The sequence below is a fragment of the Juglans regia genome, chromosome 10 (genome assembly GCF_001411555.2).
Source record: "Juglans regia cultivar Chandler chromosome 10, Walnut 2.0, whole genome shotgun sequence".
Taxonomy (NCBI): Eukaryota; Viridiplantae; Streptophyta; class Magnoliopsida; order Fagales; family Juglandaceae; genus Juglans; species Juglans regia.
This window is the reverse complement of record NC_049910.1, coordinates 18535698-18548936: the sequence shown is the minus strand read 5'-3', so window position 1 is coordinate 18548936 and position 13239 is coordinate 18535698. Positions and strand designations below refer to the sequence as shown.

General features: G+C 36.1%; 1 protein-coding gene across 1 annotated transcript; it reads right to left on the bottom strand.

Moving 5' to 3' along the window:
• Nucleotides 1-2324: 2324 nt before the first annotated feature.
• LOC108987015 (BTB/POZ and MATH domain-containing protein 4-like) lies at nt 2325-3518 on the bottom strand. Its single transcript, XM_018959850.1, has 2 exons — nt 3234-3518; nt 2325-2639 (listed from the first exon to the last, which is right to left on the bottom strand). Exons 1-2 carry the CDS (start codon nt 3516-3518, stop codon nt 2325-2327), a joined length of 600 nt encoding a protein of 199 aa, XP_018815395.1.
• Between the last annotated feature and the right edge of the window lie 9721 nt (nt 3519-13239).

Sequence of the window (13239 nt, the reverse complement as noted above, 5' to 3'; positions counted from 1 at the left end):
GATCCCAAGCGGAATTTGGGGGCGTCACACCTTTCCTGTGCTACTTTCTATAGCCAATGGGAAACCTCCACCTCTATCAAACTCCAATGAAGTTACATCTTCACTAGGGCTGAGCACCGACAGCTTCGGAGTCGGAGGGCCCAACCTCCGACTCCGACTCCGACTCCGACATGTAGAGAATCCGCTCCGCCTCCGACTCCGACTTTTCGGAGCGGAGTCGGATTTTTTGATTTTTTTTTTAATTTTTTTTTTAACTTCATATTTGACCCACTTTTTTTAAAAAAAAATTGTGGGCTTTCAAATTTCAATTTTCTAAAAATTACAATCCAAACTTATTAAACTTTTGATTATAATAAAAAATACAACTAAATAAAACAAGTAACATACTAACATACATTCAAAAATTAAAAATAAAAAGAAAGTCTTATTTTTACATGCACTCCTATCATCCATGATTCCATATCTACATCCAACTAATCACTATAATAAACAAAGACACCGTATACGAAATGAAGATTAAAAACAAGACACCGTATAGTTACTATAGTATACTATTGTAATTACTATGAACCTATTTTTAATTATATTATATATATGATATATATATATTATATATGAATATTAAAAAAAAAGGCACTGTATAGAAAATGAAGATTCAAAAAATAGTATTACTGTATATATAATATAGTATTAATATATTATACTATTAGTATGTTAGTGATTTAATATATATATATATATATATATATATTAAATCTCTAATCTCTTATACTTGATATATATATTAATATATATAAATATTAGTAATACACTAATAGTATTAGTATTAGTATTAGTTATTATTATTACTATATATTATACTAATAGTGATATTAATACTATATATAGTTATAATGATTAGTATAACTACATTAGTATTAGTTATAGTGATTTAGCATAACTATATTAGTATAAGTTATAGTGATTTAGTATAGGTATAATACTATAAGTTATAACTATAGTCTATAATAGTATTAGTATAAATATTAGTATTAGTTATAGTGATTTAGTATAACTATATTAGTATAAGTTATAGTGATTTAGTATAGGTATAATACTATAAATTATAATTATAGTCTATATGAGTATTAGTATTTGCTATAGTGATTTTAATTTAGTATAACTATATAATACTATTAGTATAAATCACTATACTAACTATATCACTGATAGTATTAGTATATTAATACTAGTATATCACTATAGTTAATAATATCATATAGTAATATAGTATTAGTAATTAATACTATAGTGATTTATATAGTAATTTATATATAGACTTAAAGTGGAGTACTAATAGTATTAGTATTAGAACATAAATCTAATTAATATACTAATGTATATTAGTATTACTAATATATTTATTAAAAGGAATATGTTGAGAATTTATTAAGTCAAAAAATATAATTAATACATGATATTATTATATAAAATTTATATGAATAATACTTTAGTTATTATACATTAGTATTATATGTTATTCTAAATTTATAGATTAGTGTTAATCCATTAGTATTACACGTTGATGTTATTATGCATCTTAGTGTTTATAGTATATTATATATACATTAGTATTACATGTTATTATATGTATATATTAGTAATTTAGTGTTACAACTTACATGTAACATGGTAATAATATTGTAAATTTGTAATAATATGATATTTACATATAGTCATATACTAAACTATTATTAATTATTAGTCAATTTAGTCTATATATTATAGTATAAATATATTATTTAACTAGTATATTATTGAGTTCAACTAACTATATAAGATATAGTTGTATAAATTTTAAATGATTAATATATAGAAAAACACATTTTTATAAAATATGTATAAAATCGGAGGTGGAGTCGGAGGACCAAGTCGGAGGCGGATCGGAGTGGAGTCGGAGTCGGTTCTTCAATGACTCCGACTCCGACTCCGATTTCCAATAGGGAAAAAACTCCGACTCCGACTCCGACAAGTTGGAGTCGGAGCGGACCTGGAGCGGAGCCGGATTCGGAGTTGGATTGTCGGATTTTTGCTCAGCCCTAATCTTCACTATAAAACTGCTTGCTTCCTCTGGTCCTTGAAAGAGAAGACAAGCAACCACTGAGAAGATCCTCTCTAACAACAACTAATGTTTTTGCAGATGATGTCGTTGCATCACCTTCCCTCAGTTTTCTTTTGAAGCTCTTATTTAGTTCCAACCTTTCACTAGCTAATTCCAAAACATACACCAAGGCATATTCTTCTGATGCAGCTAATAGTTTTGCAGAAAAATTATCAGATAAAGATTACGTGCAAGATAATGTCAATGCTAAGAAATCCTCATCTTCATCATGAGTATCTCTATAGATGTAGTGAAGCAAGGCCATAAGAACCCTGGGTTCCATATCTGCAATTACTATTTCTGGATTATTTCCATCCATTCCATAAAGGAACAAACCAGTTTCAAATACATGAGAACGAGCAGCCAGAACTAGCTTGTGAGCATGAAACCTTTTCCCAGACACGTTGAAAGTAATATCTGAACATTCCTCTTTCTCTAGTAACATACCAAAAGGTGCTCCAATATCAGATTCAGGGACATGTATGGATTCTTGAACAATCTATAGTAGAGACCACGACAATAACAGTACAATTTACTTTCAAGTAATCATCCTTTAGGAAAACAGATGATCCAACCATATTCCATCTGAAAACTCGTTTGTAGCCCCACATGATGCCTCTATACTTAAGGGTGTATGGCCCATTCTCAAGGGAGCGATCAAAATGGCTATGGACCTTGTGCTTGCTGACACCACTCTGATCGAAAAGAGTGAGCTCGAAGATGGCTCAAATGTCAATTTCTACAGGATTTCTTTCTCTTCCTCTATCAAAGGGCCCCAAAACACCCTCAAGTGACAATATATCAAGCAAATGGGTAGCAAGGTTCTTATCTACCAAAACTTGCCACCCCATGAGAATTTTCCAATTTCCTCCACCAAATATTACAACATAAGTGTAAAAGGGATTCAAATATATAAAAAATACCTTCAATTATAGACTTTGCACTTGAATCTCCATCCAAATCTTGATTATACAAAATAGAGTTATCACTATTGGTACGATAAAATGTTAGCTCCAATCTCCTAATCAACAGTAACAAGGGATTCTATTTGCCTACTCCATGCAACCATGATGCACCAAGTCAATTGGGAAACCAAAGGAGTAATCTGTACAAACACGACCACCAATCCTATCCCATGATTCCAACAGGACACTTGAAATGAGACATCTTGAAGAGCACGAGCAACTGTATTTTCAGCCATACCCCTGCCAATGATAATGACAGATGACTTTCGATTGAATGGGTGGGTGTCACTGAATCCCCCAACATCGGCGCTGTCATCATAGTAGTGGTGGGTTTCGTGCTCACTAACCCTTCCCATGCTGATTTGGAGTTCCCGTTCGTCATCGACCTCAACCACCACCTTCACCTTTTCCATCTTCACTCTCGGCACATCTTCCTTGAAGGTTTTAGCAGTTAGGGTCTCCTTCTAGTCGATCTTAGCATGCATGAATGAAGACTCTTTGGAAGAAGGGATCTCACCCACAATTGCACGCCTCACGTCCTCCCCGATGGTAGCTTTGAAGGCCTTTGCAATCTCTCCTAGATTGTTAGTGGCAGAGTTAGTAGAATCATCTATGACTTTCAAAGAACTTCTGGGGATAGGGGAAAGAAGAATCTTGTTGGGATCAACTTCCATGGATGCCACAACTCTCTCACACATCAATCGGACGTCCCCCTTTTTTCAACAACTACTGACTTTTGTTTCCCTACTGTTGAACCCACTAAGTTTTCGAAAATAGTATTCCGATTAAGAATATTGTTCTACTTTGCCAACTGTACATGACAGGTAATATGTTATGCAATGTAATATGCAATCACAAAGCACATGGCACCATAAACTAATATCATAACCCAAAACATTGTCCAAAATGTAAACATAAGCCATATAGGCATAATATCCCAAAAAGCATGAAGCATAATTTTAAAATTCACAAAACACGTGATTCCCACAAAAGCAACATAAATCCACAAAAGTTAGCCATAAATGTTGTTGCCTTCCTTCTTCTCTTTTTTTTTTCCCCCCACAAAATACTTAAAGTCCCCTACTCTTCAAAAAAGATTAGGATTTCACGTGCTTTTCCAAAGCCTTATCCTTGTCCCGGTTTTCACACCGCTTGAAATTGATGATGAATTCAAGTATATACCCATGATCTCTCGATCAATGGCCTCGAGTCGCTCCCAGATGGAGGTTTCAGGCCAATTCAAGGCCATCTTACGCACAATCCTCTCTGGAGGAGGAGGTGTTGTTCTCTTCCTCTAGGTCATAGTTGCCTTTTACTACACCTGTCACAACTTCTACCATTCCGGTTGGGGAATAGTAGTGGAAACTACTATAATGAGATTTTAAGAAATCTCAGCAAGTAATCACACGATATACCATAGTTAATACAAGCATACAAAAGGTATATCATGATATGCGTGCATGGACATGTACTTAACTTATGCTTTAACCAAAACTTGACTTATGCACTTGGCCATTTTCAAAAGACTTGTAACAAAGACTTAGAATTTTCATGAAAACTTCTTAACTTTTTTATTCACGTGATCTTATTCAGAACTTGTCTTATCAGAACAAATCACAAGATTTACATCGAGTGATCCTTATCATATCACAAGATTTTCATCAAATGATCCTTATCTTATGAGCTCTTATTCTTGTTCAAAGGGTGGATACAACACGGCTCCCCTCCTTGCACCACGTGTTCTTGCTAGTTACAGCACCATCAACAGTTCGTACACTGTGATGAATACGTCATAAACAAAGAATCATATTAACTCGACCTTACTTCGTCGGGTTACATGCCTTATGCACCCATTAGCTTTAGGTGCTTCCTCGCTCTGGTATCTTTTAAAAAGAATCCATTTGAGGCTCGTCGACAATTCTTCATCGACCGAGGGGTTACCACTCCATTCTCAAGCACTACAGAGTGGATAGAGGAGTTCCACTAGGACATTCCCCAGCCCTAGCACTTGGGATCGTGATAAAACGTTTTCTTTGAAAACACTTTTTTGAAAACACCTTTTTTAAAACACTTCTTCCCCAAATGCATGTGACATGAGACTTAAACATGCTTACTAATACTTGACATACGACCTATGAAATGCCGTGCATGAAAGAACCAAGCATAACATATTCATTTCATAACATGATAACATAAACCATATGAGATATCAAAACACATACATGGAACCATAAATACGTGCTTAGGCCGAAACTCATAGGCGCAAAAACATAAGGATTCATCATATAAACATATTCCAAACTTCAAGCATATAATATAGAAATCAAGACATAGTGAAACAAAACATGAAATCATAGGTTTGTGACTAAGTCCGAAACTTCCAAGGCATATTCAAGCTGAAACTTCATGTTGCATAAACCATTAACCTCAAACAAATGAAAACCGAAACTCATGGGCATGTTTCATTGCATTTTCATCATAAATCCGAGACATATAGTTTCTTCCTTAAAGTTACTTAAGATCATATTATTATATTCCAACAAACAACGAAGAGATAACAAGCAAAGCAATCAAAGTCATAGAAGGATTTACACAATCATATATGAATATTAACCAAGAGTAGGTTGAGTGTATACTTACAAAATCTACGTAAAGGAATACTAGCAAGCAGTAAATATGAACCTACTATATTAGAAATAGCATCTAAAACCCTATCTCATGTTCTTGAGTGTGTGTGTGTATGTTTCTAGGGGGTCACTTTGTCTTAAACTATTCGGCTTCTGGGGTTTTTAGGTTAAAACCCCCTTCATTTCACTCATAAGGTAAAACAAAACCTAAGGAAGAATACATGTGATAGTCGAAATATGGAGGATGAACTCCCCCTTCACTAATCGGCCTCAAGGGTTTCTCTTAGTAACCCTAGATTATTTCTAAGAAAATAGTAGAAAGTGTGTGTTCCATCTTTCTCAAAGTCAAATGAGATTTGAACCTCATTTTCGAATTGAGAAAAGACTTCTGTATGAGCAAGACTTAGGAGAAACCGACCTTACCTTGCTAATCCTTGGATAGTGCCGAAATCCTTCTCTTGTAAGGATCTTCTTGCTTAGTTGGAAAGAAAACACAAGAAAATGAGAGAGCTTTCAAAGGAACATGGGAGAATTGTGTGGAGAGAGACGAAGCTCATGCAAAATCCAAAAAATGGCAAGGGAAAAGCCTCCTAGGCATGAACCCTTCTCTTTATATATGAGACCATTCACGTCCCTCCTTGTTTGCATCAAAACCCTTGCATGAAAGACAAGTGGCGAGGTTCCTTCTTCTCCCTTTCTCAAAAACCGAAAAGCCTCTTGGAGTTCCCCACTTAGATTGCATTGGGTCAGGGCATTCTTGGGAGGTGGCATGTTGGACTTCCCTCCTTGATCAAAAATCCCTCTTTCCCTCTTATGCCCTTCCTTTCCTTAACAAGTTAATATCTTTTCAAGGGGTAACTCAGTAAAATCATGTATGTCTCTTCCTATTCCCAACAAAAAACTCTTGGCATGGAAGACAAGTAGCATTGGGCGTGTGCCAAAGCCGTCCTCTCCACTTTTCCATTCCCAAAGTGTTGCTTCATCTTCCCAATATTCATTCCCTAGATGACCTTTCACATACCATTGGTTCAAAATACACTAAGTGACAAGTGGCAAGTGAATGGAATGCTTGTGAATATACTAGCCGAAACCCTAAGGGCAAACTTGTCCTTGATACAAAAGTCTTATCATAAAAATCTTCTAGAAATTTAGTGCATGCTTGACACATGGTAAGAGCTACAAAATTCAAAATCCTAAAGGCCTCCCTTCAGTTTCCTATGCAAAACTTCTAGAAAAACCCATATCACTTCCCTAGGCTCCCATTTCAAACAAACCTACCTTGGAACTTGAATTATGGGCAAAAGAACAATGGGCTATGCGTGTAAGCCCATCTTGGTGCTTTCCTACACCTCTCTCTCCCCCTTAACCCACTTTCAAGGCTAGGTTCAAGGTATAACATTCTAGCAACTCAGAATTGGATCATAGGCCTAAACCATTGGACCTAAGTTTCCCAATAAGGCCTAAATTCCAAAATAAACTAGGGTCATTTTTCTCTTGGGCTTAAGTTACTACATCAAAGGTTTCGGCCTTCCAAAGTAACTAAGGCTCCTAAAATGCCATGGCAACCTAGAAGAAATTCTAAGGGCCAAGCCTAGACAAAAATTCAGGCCATCAAACGAACCAGTTAAGCACCATATCTGTCAACTCGTTCAAATGGTTATTAATCTCCTAAAGACTCATTTCATGAGAGTCTACCCGCCGCTGTAAAGCTTCTTGTTGCTGCTCGAAAAGTATTTCGTCCTCCATGGATCGTCGGGTGTGGATACCAATTGTTATGAACCCTGTTATAAATTGTTGTGATGTAACTCGAAAAGGGAATGGAAATGTAACGATGGATGCTGTAATGGAAATTAGAGCTATGAGGTGTTTGTGAAAATGCTAAAGAAAGTTACAAATTCTATTGATAAAAAGGAATGCTTCAAGGGATTCCCAACCACCTTACAAACCTCAAAACCCTTGACAATTTCCAGATCCCCTATAGTTTCCTCTCCCTTTCTCATATATCCATGACTTGCGAATCTGTAACTAACTTCTAGCAATTGATAAACTAACCTGATAGACACTTGCAAATGACAATAAAATAAAACATACCGTTTAGTGTTTTTATTCCCAAAATGATGTGTATTACAACAAATCTAAATGATAGACACTAAAGACTCAATTAAACCCTGCGTATTGCAGCTCCTAAACGACAACCGAGCTTCAGCCAACATGCCTCAGTTTATTCTTCAAAACGCAGTGCTTTGTGATCCCTTCCAACGCCTTCATTCCTAGTTCCATGCTCCTCCACTTAGTTCACTGTGCAGATCTTCACCTTCAGTTCAACATGTCATGACTCCGGCGGCTGGAACCCTAACAGAGAAGAAGAAGAAGAAGATGGAGGTTAGAAGAAGTCAAAGTGCAGAGGTTGGAGTTCGAGTAAGTGAAGTTAAATAAGTGTGAGGTGGAAACGGCATCATGTGTGAAGATGTGTGAAAGAGTGAAGTGAAACGGTGCACAAAGGAATTTACAAGGAGGCTACGTAAAAGGAAAATGATGAGAAATATGTAAGACATTGAAAAGAATATTTCTGTAGTGGAATTTGGAGGTTAAGGGATTCCCTTGAATAACCCTATTGAAAATACTATTTTCTGGCCTTTGAGTCATTTCATCGAACAACTTGTGTGCCATCCTTCTTCTTCCTCCTGCAGCATTTCTCTACCCATTTTCCATCCTACATACATCAGCAAACAAAAAAGAAGGTATCGAAAGTGAGTTCTTAACACAACACTTAATTGTTTTTCTTCTCTACTCCTCCCTTAGGATTTGCGACGCCAAAAGGTTCCGAACATAACCCCTCTGGCAAGTAACCCCTATCTTCTTGAATTACCCTATGAGTTTCATGCAACACTTCCCTAGAAGAATTATTACGATGGTGCTCGATTAGAGTTCCAAGCATGTCATGCATTTGATCTAACCTTTCTGTGAGACCTTGGATAGATTGTTGTTGGCCATCAAGCTGCCTTTGCATCGCTTCTTGCTACCTGTGCGTGCTCTCCTGATGAACTTTCAAAGCCATCGACCTGGTTCCTTCTGCCATAAGAGAACCGCCTTCTCTGATACCAATTGCCACAAGTGTTCTTAATACAGAGAGAATAAGAAAGGAATGGAAGAACAAGAAATGAAGATGGAAACAAGAATTGTATCTTGGAAGAAATTGACACAGATTTATTCGAGGAAAATCCAACCTCCCAATGAAATCATACAGATCAAGACGCCTTCCCTCTTCTTCCTTTCTCCTATTATACTTCAGTTGAATTACATAAATCAAAATGCACTGTATAACTAAACGTTCGAATTATACAAATCACTTAACTGAACACATTGTTTTATTCTATCTAGCACATGCACACTACAAGACTGAAAAACATCGTTTCATTAACCAAACATTGTTTTATTCTATCTAAATCATTTCCCAAAATGCTGCGTTGCACTCCTAGACTCCTTCCTGCCATTATTCTTCTTGCGCCCATGACATGTAGTCTAATGTGGAATATCTTGAAATGATATTATGATGGTTTTGAATCAAAAGGATAATGTTGCCCCTTTCAAACTACTCTACAACTATGGTCGTAATCGAGTAGAGATAAGTTGGATACTGAAGGTCCAAGTTTGGCTCGATTTATTTTAAGCTCAATGCGAGCTTCTAAAAAACCTAATTTACATATGATAGTTATCGAAAACATAAACGTTTGAATAAAAAACATATAATAACTATAGCTTCTAAAACAATGTCATTTTCAATCCAAACATGTTTTAGACACCACAAAAAATCAAATAGGTGGTTCCTCTAGTAGTAATAACAGGAGTGAATCTCAAATAGTAAGATATATTGTATATTATATTGTGTACTGCAGTTAGGGGTATAACCAGTCCGATTTGGTCCGATTTTAGACAAATTATGGGATAGAACCGGTATACACCGGTTTTGCATTTTCAAGAACGGATACCGCACCGGTTATCCTCCTAAGTTGGTACATCTAGTTTTACCAGTTCCGATCCGGTTCGATCCGGTTTTTAATATATATTAAATCTCTAATCTCTTGTACTTATATATATATTAATATATATAAATATTAGTAAAATACTAATACTATTAGTATATAGTAATATTACTGGTATAGTACTATTGCTATATGTTAGTGATAATATAGTAATTAATATACTACTGTATATTAGTATTACTAATATATTTATCAAAATGAATATGTTGAGAATTTATTAAGCCATAAAATCTAATTAATATATATTTTATATTTAAAACATCTGATCAAATAAATGTTCATGTTTAATATTAAAATTTTATGTTATATATTATAATATAATATTATTTTATATATAATTTATATAATATTATATGTAATACTAAAAGTTAATTAAAAATATATAAGTATGTGAACTAGTTTGATTTGATCCAATCTTAAATATTATAAAAATCAAGACCGGACTGATTATGACTAATTTTTAAAATAGAAAAACTAATCTAAAATGGGACAAAATCAAGGCCAATTTTTCATTTTTCCTGTTTATTTTTTATAGTCCTAACTAGTTGGCATTGGGAGCCTCACCAATACACATGGTGCAGTTTAGAATAGCATCGACAAGACTGGATGAATTGAAAGTTGAAACAAAGATAAGATAATTTAGAGAAAACATAACCCGAACCATGCTCGTGCAAATGAAAACGTAGGAGAAGAGAGAGAAGACCTGGCGAGATTTTTACTTCTACATAGAATTTTCTTAAAATAAAAATAATGATGAAAATAACAAAATTGGAGAGCACGGAGTAAATTAAAAGAAAATCAAAAAACTTAAAAGATGGGTCAGCTACCACGTGACAACCACCTTAGCTGATGGCTGCCACGTCATCATGGTTAGCATAGTGAAGCCCACCCATACCCCTAATATATAGAAAATGTCATTTTCACTTTTTAATCACATCTCCCAAGTGGGACCTTTCCATCTGGTACATCGCTGCCAGGTGCACGTGACATAACACCAAGGGTGAGTTACTTGCCTCCATGGACGTTTGACCTAACCCATCTGGACTCTTGACTGCAGCCATTCCTCGCCATCGTGACCAGTAAGGCCGTTTCTTGACAAGTCAAGTCTATTTCATAGCCACCTTCCTCGCCACAGAAGTTTGCTTGCCATTGAGATCTTGCTTGTAAGCTTTACTTGCCACAACAGTCGCATGGCTCCCATGTAACGTGCAACCGGATCACAAAGTTGGCGGGCATTAAACTGCAAACCCAGCTAAAGGTCCGGACAGGTGTGCTGCTCGCTGCAAGGGCCACCAAACTAGACCGGCGACCATTGCTTATGGGCCCACTAAACCCACCTAAAAGGCGACCACAAAGCTCGTCAGTCGTCTTTTGCAAAGCACCAAGGAAACTAATCTGAATGCCACGCGAACAGTGCATTTCACTCGGCGATACCATTTAATAGTCGGTTTGGAAACAAAAGATTGAGCTACTTGACTCGAGTTTATTGCTATCAAACTCATTATCTTGGCCCGGGTTTGCTTTTTTCAAACCTGCTATTTAAATTTTATTTACGCAAACAAGTTTGGATGTCCTCCATAAAGCTCATCAGAATTCTATAAACCTCCAAGAGAGTGAACGAACAAAAACCACTCAGGAACGAACAAAAGCCACTTAGGGATGAACAATCCCATCACGACAAAAATACTCAAGGCCAGACAACTTCCACCATTGAAAAATCACTTAGCAGCGAAAATCATAGTCAAACAAAAATTGGAAGCGGCAACTTCGTTTGGTTCCTTAACTCCTCTCAACTTATCTCAACTCATCATTACAACTTTTTTAAATTCCAATACAAAATATAATAAACAATTCAATTTTTTCAAATTCTAAAATAATAATAATATTAAAAAATAATAGTTTAACAATATTTTATCATCTCAACTCAACTCAACTCAACTCACTTCAATATCCAAACACAACCTAATGACCCTAGTTTTCTTCTCTCAAACTCACTATTGGAATTTTATTTTCAATAACAAATTTGGTTTTTGGAGATTTTTCCTATAACACTCAATAGGATTCCACGAGAATCCTAAGGGATGAATAAGCAAGAATAGACTTTGCTCACTGGTTTTAACCAAAAGTAAGTTCAGACAATCTACATCCCAAACAAAAGCCCAAGGCAAATAAACGAAACGAAAAGGATGTACAATGGCGATCAACACCCACCATATAAAAAGCTTGGAAACCATCCACCTAACCTGGAGCATTAGTTGCAAGGTCGCCCTCGAGCACCTCTCAGGCACCTTAGCTCCCTATCTTCACGAGAATAGAGGCACACGCGGAACAATAACACTCGCTCGAACCTACAATGTTCTTCCTTAGCAACAACACTCTTACTGAGCAACGACGCTCACCCAAAGCAACAAAGGACCATGCCGAGCAACAATGCTCTTCCTGGTCAACAAAGAAACTTGCCGAGCAATAATGCTCACCCTAAGCAATAAAAGGACCGTGCTACCCTCAAGCCTCACTTGGGTGCCTCAAGCCTCACTTAAGCACTACGAGAATTGAATTCTTACCAAACATCATGCCACTTGGCTCAAGTTTGCACGTCTCAAACCCATGATTTTTATTATTTACGCTTACCAGTTTGGTTTGTAAAAACTTCTGAGAATAGTCGAAATGTCCTAAAGTTGAGCACTCGATCGAGCATGCCTTCCACCATAGCAAACATGGTGCCTTTGCACAGCAGTAGGTCAAGCACACCTTCCATCTAGCAACATGATCAAGCAAGCCACCAGCCACAATAACATGGTCGAGCAAGCCTCCCACTGAGCGAGAAATGTTAGCATGCGTGCATGCGATTGGGGATTGTGATGCCCCAAATTCCACTTTGGATTGGATGAACATTTGAAGCGTCGAGACATGCAACACAAGGTTACCTGCCCCCGTTCATGACATATATGATGCAATGTTCCTAACATGCATATAGCATTATGCAATATTCATAGCAGATAATTTTTTATTTTTTTTAGCAATATTATGCACCAAACTGAAAATATCTCAAATACTTAAAACATACTTCATACATAATGACATACTAAACAACTGAGATCACAATGCTAGTCCAAAATGGTTGTGATCAAAAGAGTAATGGAGATTCAACTCCATAAGTACAAGTACTAATTTAAGTTAACTACTATACTATCATCGACGTCACACCGTCGCTTAGTCGATCATTTCCAGTTGATCGATTCCCGACTCTCATTCAGATCTTGTAACAAGATCTACCATTTTGGGTGGAATGGTAGTTGAGACTACCACAATGAGATTTGATTACAAATCTCAGCAAGTTAACAAAAAACCTCCACACAGGTTAGTGATGCATGCATGGCAGTAAAAGCATGAATGCATAATCAAAGTTATAAGTAATCATAGCACAACTTGACATACAATATAACATAATTGACATAACTTAA